The sequence below is a fragment of the Tamandua tetradactyla genome, chromosome 12 (assembly GCF_023851605.1).
Source record: "Tamandua tetradactyla isolate mTamTet1 chromosome 12, mTamTet1.pri, whole genome shotgun sequence".
In the NCBI taxonomy this organism is placed as follows: domain Eukaryota; kingdom Metazoa; phylum Chordata; class Mammalia; order Pilosa; family Myrmecophagidae; genus Tamandua; species Tamandua tetradactyla.
In genome coordinates, this window is record NC_135338.1 from 54,545,689 (window position 1) to 54,562,451 (window position 16,763).

The 16,763-nt window shown below is 35.5% G+C and overlaps 1 protein-coding gene across 1 annotated transcript in view; it reads left to right on the forward strand.

The window, feature by feature from the left end:
- Positions 1 to 16,763, forward strand: part of UNC79 (unc-79 subunit of NALCN channel complex) — a 244,941-nt gene that overhangs the window by 107,024 nt on the left and 121,154 nt on the right. Inside the window, exons 26-27 of the mRNA XM_077123417.1 lie at positions 479 to 544; positions 7,947 to 8,233. Of these exons, the coding sequence (XP_076979532.1) occupies positions 479 to 544; positions 7,947 to 8,233 (353 nt within the window). The remainder of the gene's footprint in view (positions 1 to 478; positions 545 to 7,946; positions 8,234 to 16,763) is intronic.

The following is a 16,763-nucleotide window of genomic DNA, read 5'->3' on the forward strand; positions in this document are numbered from 1 at the left end:
TAGGGTATTTTTAACTTTGAAAGAGTTAGTGAAAGTCCTTTAAGCAATCAGTAACCTAGCTTTTCAGGGAGCGAAGATAATTAAAGATGGTTATATAAGAATAACCTGCAGCAGCACTTGGCCCCAGGTGAAATTGAATCAGATCCTAGAAAGCAATACCTAGGTTAAATAAATTAGTTTTTACATGAATTTTCCACCTATTTTATAACCTAATTGACCAGTTTATTTATTGCTGCTTTCTTGTTAGTTGAGTCACATGACAATTTTGAAGATTATGAATTGAAGGAAAGTCTAAAGTTCTTCTTGAGGTTCAAATAAAACTACAAAACTTCGGTGAAATAAAAATTTTTTATTTGATATTAATTACAAATAGGAAAAATAAACTTGCCCCTACCCAATGCAATTAGCACTGAGTGTATTTTCTAGACTCAAGTTGTCTTTAATGCTTATTTAAATAGAGTTGTTGTTGATTTTTAAGCTGTGAGGTTGACCAGGCATGAGCAGTCTGCTCCAGCTCTCGGTGGAACCCCCGAACAGACACCAGGTGGGTACTTCTGACGTTGAAGGGCTGTGTTCAAGTATCTATCAGAGGTGGACAAGGTAAAAAATGAGGTGTCTCTAGCTGGACCAGAGTGATATTCTTAGGCTTTTCACAGCTCAAAAGGGTCTTACCCCTGATATTCAAGTGTTTGATTCCCTGAACTAGCAATTTTTTCCATTTCAGTATTGACAGATTTCTTTTGGCCTAGTTAACTTTTGGTCCAGTAAGAAGCATCATTAACCAATTGTACACCTTTCCCCAGAGAGTCAGTATGACTAGAACTATCTATAGTACTTATATTTGTATGTGTATTTACACATATAAATATGTATGCTCATATATATCTGCTCTACAAAAAACATACATTTCATCATTTTTAAAGGTTATACATTTGAACCACTGTCATCCACTCATCCCCTTAGCCATTCCTAATTCTTTGCGACTATACATGCATTTCTGTCTCTAAGAGAAAGCAAGATTTCCATTACTGAAAGGATTGTAGGATCATATTCAGCATGGTACAGCATAATAATTGTTTGAGGTTTCATGAAATGTTCCAATTTATAATGAAGTATCCTGAGAGTTAAAGGGCAAGTAAGGAAACTTTCAAGACCATGTGTTTTTGTTATAAAAAGGATGCTGGAAAGAGGGAGTTAGGGATGGAGAGGAGAAGAGAGAAAACACCAAAGAGCATGAATGAACAGAGATAGCAGATGTTGGTCAAGGTATATTTTCTTCTTTATAATTAACAAGAGACAAAGAATAAAAAACACCTGGCAGAGTCCCTCTACCTTGTTTTACACATCATTTGGTCCTCTGCTGTACTAGATTAAGAAAACAAGAATAAAAATGAGAACTTCAGGGCGGGCCACAGTGGCTCAGCAGGCAGAGTTCTTGCCTGCTAATTCAGACACCCAGGTTCGATTCCTGGTGCCTGCCCATGCAAAAAAAAAACCAGCATAAAACAAAAAAAGAACTTCTAATGTTGAGCTTCCAGAAATATGAAATCCATCCAGAGCCCCTCTAGTTAGGCCTTTTTGAGATTGTATGCAATTTCATAAATTATCTTTAATTTACCTCATCTTGCCTTTTTTTCCCAAGGTTTATTTGAAAAGCTAGTCTCTTATTAATCCATTTTAGCAATCCAACCAAAGGAGTCCTCTCACATCTTTTTGGAAAACACATATATCCATTTTTGAAGTTAAGAAAAGCCTTCAAGCATCTAATTATCCCCTCAAAGATGACCAGATGGAAAGGGCAGATTGCTTTACTTTAAATATGAATCTAAAACTTCTGGAAAGATAATTTACATGGCACCCAAATCAGCAAAGCTTGCTTACATTTGGAAACAGCTGGCCCAGTTTATAAAGCAATTTCAGGCTAGTTTTCTGTTTTTGCATTATTTATTAGACATTCAGTGTTTAAACTTGGAAGCAAAGACATGCCCAGATAATCATACGATTGTGTGAGAAGGTTTAAAAGAGTAATTAAATGGAAACTGAAGAACTTAATGACACTTAATGATCATACTTTTGTTTAGTGCAAATAATGAGCTCTTCTGTGTAAGACCTATTATTGATTAGGCCTGAAATAAAGCAGACGCCTTTTAATTATGCAGCATGACTTAAAATCTTAATTGCCCTTTAGGCTGAAGTTTTTGGCATTGGATTTACAACATATAACTTTCTGATCTTAGCCTTTGCACATCACCCACAGCAAATCTTGCAAGAGAAATGCATTTCTATAGAAAATATACTTTGTAAGTCTAAAAGAAGCTGCTTTCTTCTGTGATTTTTATGAAGCAAATAAAAGGCCTATAAACAAAACTCATAGGATTTTATAGCTGAAACGTTAAAGCTACATCAATATTCTAATTTTACAGAAGAGGAAATTCAGGTTCCTGGAAAGGAACAAGTTTCATTAGCTTTTTGGTAATTGATCTGGGTCTCAAACCTAGATGTCCTGGTTCCTTCTGAAGGCACACATGATAAATGCTAGTAGAAGCTCAGCGCCTTCATTTAATCCTAAATGATGAGATGTAAAATCTTTTCACCTTCTAATCTGAAATCCTAAATGTTGAGATGTAAACCTTTTCACCTGCTAATCTGAAATTTGTGTAATTATAATTAATACAAGGTGTATTTTCACTGATGCTATAGGAACTCGGAATTCTTTGTCTTTGGACATCCAGAACACTTGTTGAAGAGTAACTGAGTATATAATATAACAATTATGGTGTGTTATATCAGCATAATACTGAGCAAATATTATCAACCCCATGTGAACACAGGTTGCTTAAAGATATCTTGTTCCTTTATACATGGGATAAATAAACAATAGTAGGTATATAATAATAATAATAACATTCCATATATATATATGATACCTCTTTACCTACAGAAAGTACTTATATACAAAGTGTTTCATTTCAATTTCACGACAATTCTGGATAAATTTAAAGTATTTTCTTCACTTTATATGCAGACACAAAAACTGTGGTACTGAGGAATTAGGTAATTCTGCCTAGGTAACTTGCTCAGGGTTATCTATAATTGACTAGTCAGGGAGGGAAATGATACTTGAGTATTGAAGGTTTGAGCCGTTTCCTTCCCACTATGGAAACTTCTTGATAAACTGTTGCTCAGATATTCCTCTCCTGTGGTACATGAGGATACCAGTGGGTTATGGAGTTGACCTGAGCATTCGGGTCTGTTACCGGGTGGCATAAGCACGTGAGAGTCCAGACCAAAGGACTTTCCCAGTTAGGACACCCAGATTGGTCCAGAGCCATCCCAAACCCTCATGGAGCTTGGGCACTCCTAAGTCCAACCTGCAGAGAAATCTCGAGATTCCTTGATCTGAATTTGTATCAACAAGAGTAGATGCTCAATGTTAGTGTTGGTAGAATGCTCTCATGTTAGCCTTTCCTTTCTCCCTCTGAGTGTCCCAGCCTAGAATTCCAAATCACTTCTCTTTATACTTAATGTTTTTAATTCTACTGATGGGTTATAATTCACTTAATTTTTTTATTGCAGTAATATATATACAACACAAAATTTCCCATTTTAACTACTTTCAAGCATACCATTCATTGGTATTAATTACACTCACAATATTGTGCTATCATTAGTACCATTCATTACCAAAACTACCTTTTCATCATCTCCAACAGAAGCGCTGTACCCATTAGGCAATAACTTCTTATCCACCATCCTCTACCCCTAGGCCTCTGGTAAACTATAATCTACTTTCTGTCTCTGTGATGAATTTACATCTTCTAGATATTTTATATAGGAAATCATACATTTGTCCTTTTACAGTTTACTTCTTCATTAACCTGTAAGATTCCTAGCAATCATTAAGATCAAATATATTAAAGGATACCTTCACTTTTATAGGAAAGCTCTGATCTGAAATTATTTTTTGGAAGAATGACAATTTTTATTCTACAGACATTTATTATGCTCCTGCTAAGCTAGGAAAGATGAAGAATACAAAGATTAATCAGAAAACTTTTATATTCTCAGCATGCTTATAGTCAAGTAAAGGAAATGAGGTTGGAATATTACTCTCATCTAAAATGAAAAAGAGTATCACAGGATGGTTCACATCAAATGCAACTAGAGGAGAACTTTCAACCAATTGGAGGCATCAGGGATGGTCTTGTGGACAGGTGGATTTTCAGCTAGGTCTTTACTGGCAGATAAGATATCAACATACCATGATCACACATGGGATAGGAAGAGGCAGAGGCAGAGATGGGAAGCATATGTGGTGTGGAGTTAGTCATGGGACCCAGCTCTACAGTCCTATGGCTGTAATCACATGCACACACAACAAAACAACTATGAACAAAATTTTAAGTTGAGTGAATGAACTAGGAAGATCAGTGTGGCAGGAAAGTTAGAACTACCTTCATAATGGAACCACATTTATAGTGTTTGATCTTTAGTTTCTCTGGACCAAATGCAGAGTAAGTTTATAGAAGAGTCATTGACTCCTCTACTAAACTGTCATTTGTTCGTTTGACATAGGGGTCAATAAGTCCATTTATACAGACTAGTGTTCCCTATTTCCCTAGCCATTTCCTTGCTGTTTTGAAACTTTGGGTTTTTCTCTTATATAAAAAAGTCTCAAATATTTATTTGAATTCAGTCCAATTAAACAGACATTTATTAATAATAAGCATCTATTATATGCTAGACTCTGCTACATATTCTGCAAGGGATATAAAAATGGGTGAGACATAGCCCATCTTCAAGGAGCCTGTGTTCTGGTGGAGGACATAAAGAAAATGAATAAGTGAAAAGTTGTCTGTGCATTATAGTTACTTGCTGTATGAGAGTTTGAAAGAGTTAAAGAAATTCTTCCTTCATTCTTTCCTGTCTCCCTCCCATCTTCCCTCTTATTCACAGACTCCAAAGACCACAACCAATTGCTGAGAGGAGTGTGGGCACTTATGCAATAAGAATGGTTTCTGGGGACCAGAATCCATAGGATAAAATTGTGGAGGGTGGGGGTTTTGGTGAACCACTATGCAAGGTGAAGAGAGCATCATGAGCAAAACACAAAGGTGAAAAAATGTTGGCTACATCCTGAGATCCATGAGTAGTCCATGGATGAATGTTGAGCATTTGAGGTGGAGAACGTTGCATATTTGTTGTGGAGAAATAGGAGATAAGTCTGGAAAAGCAGATCCTGATCCTGCCTGGTTTCAAATCATCTAAATGCATAAAATTGAATTATACTTCAGAGTTTATAAACAGATTATGATGGACTCAAAGTTATGGATGGACTCTTTCTGCCTCCATGATCATAAAAATACTTACATTTTTCCTTATAGAAGTAATGAAGTTAAACCTCTTCACATGTTAAATGTCAATGTTAGTACATAAAATGATATTTTATAGGCTAGACTTCAGAACTAAGTGTTTTAATTGTCATGCCTTAGAGAAAATATTATAGGCATGGGGGCATAAAATGGAAAATTCATACTCTTTATAGACAACTATAACATTAATATTGTTTTCATGAATTATAAAGTAAATTTCAGCTTTTCTGCAGTTCATTTTTCTTAGGCATTTAATTAAGATAATTTTTCTTTATGAGGAATATACCAGTTACAAGTTTAATCTGTTTTAAAGAAAGACCAATATGCCCGCAAAGCCCACCACTGGATGAATAAAATTATTGGAATGAAAAGGGATTTTTTTTTCACTTTATGTGAAAAATTCCATTTAGTAATGTTTTTAGTGCATTTAATGATTTTTTACAGATCACTTACTACTGACCATTCAGGGAAAGCAAAGCAAGAGAAACAAACTAAAAGTTAAGGCACTGAGGTCATTAAAGATGAATTTAATATGAGAATAGGGTATTTATGAAATGATACTTAGTAAATAGGGAAGCTAGTTTGATGGGAAAAGTTGAGGTTACTCAACTAATTGTAATGGAATAGTCTTGAAACATTTCAGTTTAAGTCTGATGATTTATTTTCTAAGCCTGAGCTTGGATGGAATGAAATGGGGGACTGGCCTCCTAGTTGGTACTTGTCTAGAACTCCCTTCTGTATTTAGGTCCCTAGATTCTTGGTGCTATTAAACAAAGGTCCTACTCCATCTCAAACCCTCCCCAGTTTCAGTTTTAACTTTGGTACTTTGAAGTCAAGCCTGTAGGACTTGGAGGAAGCAGAGCAGGATTGAATTTTATGTGTTCTCTTAAACCTTGCCCCTATGGCTAAGACAAATTAAAAAACAAAGCTACATAGTAACAACTGCCTCTTGCTGCTACAGTAGCATTGGATTCTGAAGGGAACCTAAATTCCCTCACTTGTACCATTCTTGATCCAAACTTCTTTGAAACATAAGCTTCCTTCTAGCTATAAAGTTAAACTCTGGAAGAAAAAAATCAAGATTAACTGTTTTTCAATGCAGAGAAGATAATTCTCTGAGCTTTTTCTGTTTTCCCCAAACATTTAGTTATATAGTGATGCTTCACATTTCTGGCATCTTGGTGAAATGGGGTATTCTACATAAGTTGATTTTTTTCTGGTGACTAATGAGTGACTAATAATAATAATGATAACATTAACAATTTATTTCTTACTCTCTGTGTGTGAAACACTGTGATAAACAAATCATTAAGTTTAACAACTTTTGGTAAAACATTGTCTAAACTACATCACATATTTATTCCTTCATGAACAGGCTCTAAGAGACAGAAAATGTTATTAATGTCCCAGGGTCTTACGAAGTGTATCAGATGGTTTCCCCTATATTAGAGACGCTTAGACTAAATTGAGTCTGCTGCCTCTTCACTTATTGTCAGCCATTCCATCTTAGTATATCACTTTTGAACAGACTTACTTCCTTCTGATCATCTATGGACACTAGATAGCTAAATTCATTACTCTACATGCATTCCTAAACTCGTAAATTCTGAATTTGAGATTACCTTCATGCCGCTGCTCCAGAGAAAAATGTATGGGTTTGAGACAGCTAATTGCCCCAGTTTGCAATAATGTTTCTTATTTCTTAACTTCTCTTGGTGGTGTCCTGGAAGATTGAGATTTTGCCAGATTAATTGAGGAGTTAATGGATAGAAACTAGTGCCTAGCTCTTTGTCTCATCTTTTGTGCCATAATTATAACTATATTATAATTATAATAGTCACTTTAGAAGTTCTGAAGTTGTTTGTCGAAAGAATGCAAAGGGTCTATTTTGAATAAGCCCCGAGCATAAATATAGAAGAGCAAATATTCCTCTTTCTTCACCTAAAGCCCTAAACCCAAACCAGATCAGAAAAGGCTGAAAAACACAGGGAGGTTGGGTATAATTTCTGACTTTGAAGAAATAGCAGAGAAAATCAATGTCAGAGAGCTGCTTAGATATAATTATTTATTATATTAAGGAGAAGCCAAGTTCTAAGGTATTTTTTTTTCTTTCCATGTGAACTTTCAGCTCACCTTCATGTGATATTTTCTTTGTTTTTAAATGTTCATGCTTCTTTCTTTCTGTCCTCCTTTCCCTTGTTGTTTATCATTACATACAGCAGTGCTTATGATTGCTATTTCTAATTTTGACTGTATCTTTCAGAGTACACACTGCTAATATAACTTTCTTAGCATTTGGAAACAAAAACATTTTTTGTACCAGCTGGCTTATGAATATGACTTAACATATGAACATAACTTATGAACATAACGTAACTCAACTGCATTGAGATGATAACTTAAACACTTTGTTGAGTAAGTCAAATTGTGTCTAAGTTTCTTATCTAGAACAGAAACTTTAAATATTTAGTGGGAGCAGAAGGAGTGCTGCTTTATCAATATCTAAGTGAGATTTCAGGGTAAACTTACCTGTGGGGGGAGTCACCCACTGACGACGTTTTCTTGTACCGACAGGACAACAGTCTCCTGAGAATGACAACACCATCAAGGATTTACTCCCAGAGGATGCTGGGATCGACCACCAGACAGTTCACCAGCTGATTACAGTGCTCATGAAGTTCATGGCCAAGGATGAGAGCAGTGCAGAGTCAGACATCAGCAGTGCTAAGGCCTTTAACACGGTCAAGCGGCACCTGTACGTCTTACTTGGCTATGACCAACAGGAAGGTTGCTTCATGATTGCACCCCAAAAAATGCGCCTGTCAACTTGCTTTAATGCGTTCATTGCAGGAATTGCCCAAGTAAGTGTAATAGCAGCTCTCAGAAGTCACACCATTCAATTTTTACCAGAAGCAAACCATTGCACTCCATTTAGCCAATATTTCTTAAGTGTGAATGTCCATGCAAGTGGTGTGGTTTTAGGTAGGGATGTGAGGAGCTGAATATAAAGAAGAGTAAGACTCAGCAGCCCAGGGTCATGAAAGCAGTGTGGGAATTTTTATTTGTGTGCATGTATTTTTTCCTTTTCTTTCTTGGCTTCAAGAGGAGAAAGTTGAGTTAATCATACAACTTCATGTCACCTTATCATCATTGGTTCATACAAGTCTTTTCTCATGTTTTTTTTTGTGTGTGTGTGTGTGCTGCTTAATACTGTCATATGCCATCGCATACATTTACTATACTTTACTTATTGATTTCTCAAGTGATGGATACTCATATTGCTTCCAATGCCTCACTACCCCAAACAAATCAGTATTGGACATCTTTTTGAGTGCATCTATCAACCAATGTAAGAATTTCTTTGGTATATGAATCCAGGAGCAGGATTACTGGATCATGGTGTCTCTGATTGCTTAATTAGACCATAAAATGAATTGCTGTCCAGAATGGCTATACAGATCTGCAAAGGTGTCAGGATATGGGGTTAGAAAGACTGGATGTGAATTTCAGCTCTGCTACTTATTAGCTATTATAGCTTTAGGTACTTGCTTGCTTGCTTATTGGTAAAGTAAAGTTTTTGAGATATTAGAGACAATATATTGCAAACCTCCTTAATCAGTGCCTGTTTATGGCAGAAACTCATAAAATCGTAAATATTATTATGAGTTAGCTCAAATCGTATTGTAATATAAGGAAAACAAATGAGTAAAGTGTTAGTGATACGCATGCAGTTGTCTTAAACTGATGCAGATAATTAGGTGGTTCACCGTCAAAACTCATGTCTGTGATTGAGTGAGGATACATGATTTCAATTACTAAACCCAAGGATGGGCTTTGACTCTGGGCCTATTAACTGTGTTTGGTTTGCCCAAATGACTAAAAGAAGGAGGGAAAGATTGCTAATCAGTTTATGCATATTGGGTGTGCCTGGGGATAGGGGATCCTATTTTATTTGTTTTGTTTTTTTTTTTTCAATTTCTTTTTTCAAACATTTTTGAATTTTAAAACATTTACCAAAGTAGAAAGACTAGTGCAATGACTCTCCATGTATTCATTGCCCAGACTTAATGTTTATTAAGATTTTGCTACATTTGTGTTAGTCTGTAAACTCCTCCTTCTCTCCACTCTCTTTCCCTCTAGCTTCTCCCAAATTATTTTAAAGCAAACCCCAGATTTCATGTCATTTTATGCCTACATTATTCAGTATGCATCACTTAAAATACCATTTTTTACATAGCCATAATGCCATGATTTCTTCTAGCTGTACTAGCAATGATTCCCAGATGTGTGTTTGTGTGTGTCTATGTCCATATCGCCCAGCAGCTCCATAGTCCACATCTCCGTGGGTGCTTCCCAAATGTCTCTTTTGTAGTTGACTTGATAAAATCAGGATTCAAACAAGGTTGTGTTTCTCTTCAATGCTTTTTAATCCAGAGCAACTTCCCAACCACCCGCCCACCCATTATTTTCATGTTATAGATTTGTCAAAGAAACTAGACCAGTTGTCTTACAGAAATTCCCCATTCTGAATTTTTGTTTGCTTTTTTTGTGCATCATTGAACTAATTTCTTCCCTTTCTCATGGTTCCTATAAATAGAAATTGATGCTAAAGGCTAGATTAGATTTAAATAAAAATTTTGACCAGAATACTTCGTAAGTAGGTTGTGTAGTTTATACTGCACCCCAGCAGGAAGTACCATATGTCTGCCTGTCCCACTTCCAGTGGAGCTCAGATTGACTTTTTGCTTTGGTAGTGAAGCAAAAAGTGAGGACCTCCTAAAGGTCCTCATCGGCTATTAACGGTCATTGCTTGAACATATTATTTCATTAGGGGTTGCAAAGTGTTGATTTTCTATTTTTGAAGCTTATTATCTGGAATTCTTCTTAAAAGAATAACTTTCCCTTATTAACTAAGATTATCTGATTACACTGAAGAATAGTTCTTATTGAAAAGTCAAGATAAATATTTAATTCTTGTCTTTGTGCAATAGGTAGTTGCAGTGGTGCCCAATGAGTTTTTCTTCTTTTTGCTTTTTTTAAAAATTATTGTTTCTTTATCACAGAAGTTGTGGGTTTACAGAAAATCATGCATAAAATATGGGTTCCTACATATCCCCACCTCTACTGCACCTTGTATGAGTATGGAACGTTTGTTACAATAGATGATGGTATATATTTTATAATTGTACTGTTAATTAGAGTCCATGGTTTAATTTAGGGTTTACTATTTGTTTATTGTAGTTCCATGAATTTTTAGAAAAATTTTTATTCTGTTACCATATATACTCTAATATTTTAATTTCCCCCTTTAATCCTATTCAGATATATGTTTCAGTGATGTTAATTGCATTCACAATGTTATGCTATCATCACCATCCATTACCAAAACATTTCCATCACTCCAAATAGGAACCCTGTGCATTTTAAACCTTGACTTCCCATTCTCTCTTCCCACCACATTCCCTGGTAACTTGTATTCTAGATGCCAACACTATGAGTTTGCTTATTCAAATTCTTTCAAATCAGTGAAATCGTATGATATTTGTCCTTTTGTGTCTGGCTTATTTTGCCCAACATGAGGTCTTCAAGGTTCATCCAGTTTGTTGCCTGTATTAAGACTTCATTCCTTTTAACTGTTCAACAATAATCCATTGTATATATATACCACATGTTATATTCTTCCATCTTTTAGCAATTGTGCACCATACCTCTATGAACATTGGGATATGTTCCAGTCTTTTGGGTATATATCTAGTAGTGGGATTGCCAGGTCATATGGTAATTTTATACTTAGCTTTCTGAGGAACTGCCAGTCTTCCACAGTGGCTGCACCATTTTACATTGCCATCAGCAGTAATATGTGAGTATTCCTATTTCTCCACATCTTCTTTGACACTTGCTATTTTCCATTTTTAAAAAATAGCAGCCATTCAAATGGATGTGAAATGGTATCTCATTGTGGTTTTGATGTACACTTCCTTGATGACTAATGATGTTCAGCATCTTTTCAAGTGCTTTCTGGACTTTGAATATCTTCTTTGGAGAGATGTCTATTCAAGTCTTATGCCCATTAAATTGGCTTTTTTTTATTAGGTTGAAGGATTTCTTGATACATTCTGAATAGTAAACCTTTGTAGGATATGTAGTTTCCAAATATTTTCTCCCATTGTATAGGTTGTCATTTCATTATAATTAAAACACATGATAATTAAAAATAAAAAAGTTAAAAAAATGCAGAAGTTTTAAAGTTTGATGAGGCTTTATTTATCTATTTTTTCTTTTGTTGCTTGTGCTTTGGGTGTAAAGTTTAAGAAGCCATTGCTTAACACAAAGTCCTGAAGATACTTCCCTATGCTTTCTTCTAGGAGTTTGATAGTTCTAGTTTTTATGTTTAGGTCTTTGATCCATTTCGAGTTGGTTTTTGTATATTGTGTGAGGCAGGGGTCCTTTTTTTTTTTTTTTTTAACAAATGGAGATCCAGTTTTCCCAGCACTCTTTATTGAAGAGATTATTCTTTTCCAATTGAGTGGTCTTTGTCACTTTGCCAAAACCCAGTTGGCCATAAATGTGAGGGTTGATTTTTTATTTGTTCTTGTGCCAGTACTGTGCTGATTTGATTATTGTGGCTTTGTTATAAGTTTTCAGATCAGGATGTGTGAGTCCAACAACTTCATTCTTTTTTGTGAAGATAGTTTTAGCTATTCAGAGCCCCCTTTCCTTCCATATTAATTTGATGATCAGCTTTTCCATTTCTGGAAGGTTTTTGGAATTTTGATTAGGATTGCATTGAATCTATAAATTGCTTTGGGTAGTATTGACATCTTAATGATATTTAGTCTTCTAATTCATGAATACAAAATGTCTTTCCATTTATTTAGATCTTTTTTTATTTCCTTTAGCAATTATTTTATAGTTTTCTGTGTACAAGTCCTTTACATCCTTGGTTAGATTTATTCCTAGATATTTGATTCTGTTAGTTGCTATTGTGAATGGAATTTTTCTCTTGATTTCTTTTTCTGATTGTTCATTGCTTCTGTTTAGAAACACTACTGTTTTTTTTGGTGTTTATCTTGTACTCCACTATTACTGTATTAATTTATTAGCTCTAGGAGTTTTGTTGTGAATTTTCAGGATTTTCTGAATATAGTAACATATAATTTGCAAGTAGGTTAAGTTTTAATTCTTCCTTTCCAATCTGGATACCTATTTCTTGCCTAATTGTTCTGGTAAGTTGTGACAGTAGGCATCCTTGTCTTCTTCTTGATCTTAGAGGAAAGGCTTTTGGTCTTTTACCGTGAAGGAAGATGTTAGCTTTGGGTTTTTGTATGCACCCTTTATCATGTTGAGGAAGTTTCCTTTTATTCCTTGTGTTCTCAGTGTTTTTATCATGAAAGTTTGCTGGATTTTGTCAAATGCCTTTTCTGCATCACTTGAGATGATTATATGTTTTTCTTTCCCTTCATTCTCTTAATGTGGTGTATTACATTAGTTGATTTTCTTATATTGAACCAACCCTGCATAGCAGGGATAAATCCCTCTTGATCATGCTGTATAATTCTTTTAATATGCTGTTGGATACAGTTTGCTAGTATTTTGTAGGGGATTTTTGCATCTATATTCATAAGAGACAGTGGCCTGCAGTTTTCTTTCTTCTTTTACTTGGCTTTTGTATGAGGGTGATGTGGGCCTCATAGAATGAATTAGGGAGTGTTCCCTCCTCTACATTTTTTGGAAGAGTTTGAGCATAATTGGAGTTAAGTCTTCTTGGAATGTTTTGTAGAATTCCTCTATGAAGCCATCTGGTCCTTGGTTTTTCTTTGTTGGAAGGTTTTTGAGTACTGACTCAATCTCTTTACTAATAGTTGGTTTGTTGAGATCTTCTATTTCTTCTTGAGTCAATGTAGGTAGTTTGAATGTTTCTAAGAATTTCTCCATTTCACTTAGGTTATCTAATTTATTGGCATGCAGTTATTCATAGTATCCTCTTATAGTTGTTTTTATTTCAGCAGGGTCAGTAGTAATGTCCCCATTTTTGTTTCTTATTTTCATTGTTTGCATACTTTCTGTAGTGTAGTTAAAGGTTTCTTTGTCAGTGTGGGTTTGTTGAATCTATTGATCCTTTCAAAAGAACTTAATTTGGTTTTGTTGATTCTCTCTATATTTTTTGTTTAACTGCCATGATCATTGTTATGTCCATTCTTCTGCTCACTTTGGGTTTAGTTTGCTCTTCTTTTTCTAGTTCTTTTGGTTTTGAGGTTAGGTCTCTGATTTGAATCTTTCTTCTATTTTAATGTAAGTGTTTAGAGCCACCAATTTCCTTTTCAGCATTGCCTTCATTGCATCCCATAATTTTTTGTATTTTGTATTTTCATTTACCTCAATATATTTCATAATTTTGCTTTTCATTTCCTCTTTAACCCATTGAGGTTTTAAGATTATCTTTTACATATTTTTGAATTTTCTATTTCTTTCTCTGTTTTTAATTTCTAGCTTCATTCTGTTGGTTGGAGAATATATATTGTATAATTCAATATTTTTGGATTTATTAAGATTTGTTTTTGATCCAATATATGGTCTATCTTGGAGAATAATCCATATACACCCAAGAAGCATCTATAGTCTGTTTTCGTAGGGTACAGTGTTTTATAAATGTCTGTTAAATCTAGTTGGTTTACTGTTTTCCTTGGGTATAGTGTTTTAAATATGATTGTTAGATTTAGTTGGTTTAGTATGTCATTCAAGTCCTGAACTTCCTTATAGATCTTCTGACTAGATGTTCTAGCCGTTTTTGAGAGTAGTTTGTTAAAATCTCCAGCTATTAATGTAAAACTATCAATTTCTCCCTTCAATTCTGTCAGTATTTATTTCATATATTTTGGGGCTCTGCTCTTATGTGCGTATATATTTATAATTGTTACATCTTCTTGTTGAATTTTTAGTATATAATGATCATCTTTGCCTTTCATAAACTGTTTTTGACTTGAAGTCTATTTTATCTGTTATTAGTATAGCCACTCCAGCTCGCTTTTGGTTACTACTTGCATGGTATATTTTTTCTCAACCTATTTTTATCTTTGGATTTAAGATGAGTCTCTTCCAGACAGAATATAGTAGGGTCATGCTTTTTTATTTTAATCCATTCTGCCAATCTCTGCCTTTTTATGGGAGAGCTTAAACTATTTACGTTTAAAGAAAGCATGGGACTTTCTCTGACATTTTTCTATATAGCCTTTTAAAGTCTTATATCATTTTGGCTCCTTACTTCTGTTAATGCCTACTTTTATATTTATTAGATTTTTTGCATTGTACCATATCAAGTGCCTTCTCATTTCTATCTGGTTATATTTCTCACCTATTTTTCTTATGGTTACTATGGGGTTAAAATCTGACATCCTTAATATATGACAATCATATTTAGGTTTGATACGAACTTTATTCAATAACATACACCTGCATTTTTGTATACTCCTCTGTCCCATCACCATTTTTTGGGTACTCATTACCACTTACATCCTTGTACATTGTATGTCCAAAAATATAGATTTGTTATTCATTTTTATGCATTTGCATTTTAGCTCCTGTAGGAAGTAAGAAGTGGCATTATATACCAAGCAATAAACTACACTATTACTGGTATTTATAAATACCCAATGCTTGTCTTTACTGCAGTTGTTTATTTCTTTATGCCACTTTGAACCACTGTCTAATATCCTTTTTTTTTTTCAGTCTGAAGAGCTTTCTTTAACATTCTTGTAGGGTAGGTCTAATGGTAATGAACTCTGTCAGTTTTTGCTTATCTGAGAATGTCTTAATCTCTCCCTCATTTTTGAAAGAAAATTTGCTAGATATAAAATTCTTACCTGGCAGTTGTTTTCTTTCAGCACTTTAAGTATTTCAACCCATTGCCTTCTTGCCTCCATGGTCTCTGGTAAGAAATCGGCATTCAGTCTATTTGGGATGTAACACATTGCCAATATAAGACAGGATGTATTTTCTTCATATTTACTCTGTTTAGTATTCTCTGGGCTTCTTGGATGTGCATGCTCACATCTTTGGCTAAATTTGGGAAGCTTTCTAGCATTATTTCTTTGAATATTGCTTCTGCTCCTTTCCCTCTTTCTTCTGGGACTACCATAATGCATGTATTAGTATGTTTGATAGTGTTGCAAAGGGGTAGGATATTTTTGCTTTTAATATTTTTTTCTTTCTGCTCCTCAGCCTCACTCATTTCAAGTATGTTGTCTTTAAGTTCACTGATTCTTTCTTCTGCCAACTCCAATCTGCTCTTGAAACACTCCTGGACATTTTTTATTTTGGTTATTGTGGTCTTCAACTCTAGTAGTTCTGTTTGGTTCCTTTTTAAAGTTCTCTTTACTAAGACTATCATATTGCTCATTATTCTATTCCTGATGTCTTTAGTTCTTTATCTGTATTTTCCTTTATCTCCTTGAGTATTTTTGACCTTCAGTTCAGCTTTTTCTGGGCCTCTAGCTTAAGTTTTGTTTAACAGAGTGTAATTTTTCAGTTCTTGTTTTCTTGTTTCTTGTCCTGCTTATAAGGTGCCTTTTCCCTTCCCACCCTTAGGAGGGTCTACATAGGTATTACAGACTCCAGCCGGGTTTTCCCGGACTAAACTGACCTCCTATTAGGGGGAAGGAGTCACCTGCATCAGTTTTCCCTGAGGGTGAGACCCAGCAGGTTGAAAGACTTTCCTGTGAAGTCTCTGGGCCCTGTTTTTCTTATCCTGCCCAGTATGTGGCGCCTGTCTGCCTGCGGGTCCCACCAGCAAAAGATGTTGTGGCTCCTTTAACTTTGGAAAGCTCTCCCTACTGGGGGCGTGGTGGAGACAGAGGAGAGTTTGTAGGCTGGTTTTAATGGCTTCAACTTGCCAAGCCCTGGGGTCTGAATTCCTTGAGAGAGGAATTCCACCTAAATTGGGCTTCACCCCTCCCCTGGGGAACAGGTGGGAGACAGCCCTGAAAGCAGTCTGTTTCTGGCTATGCCTGGGGCAATTGCAGCCTGACTAATCCCACTGCTGAATCTAGAGGCAGCCAAGCCTCCGTAGAAACAGCCACAAAAACTTCCATTTTGTCCCTCTTTTTCGGTTAGCCCAATAAGCGACCTCTGCCTCGACCAATTTCTCCTGAGCTGGGGGCCTATTTTTAGTAGTCAGAATTTATTTATTAATGCCACAATTGGTGTTTGGTTGGACTCAGTCCCTGCTACTGTTAGAGTGTCTTTTGTTTCCCTCTGGGAAACCGCCTGTGGGGGAGGGGTGCCGGGTGCCAGCCGCCACAGCTTGGGGAACTCACGGCTCCAGAGACTCGCAGCCAGTCCAGCTAGTCCAGACTGGGTATGCTGTGTGTCCGGTCACTATCGTGGCTCCAGGAG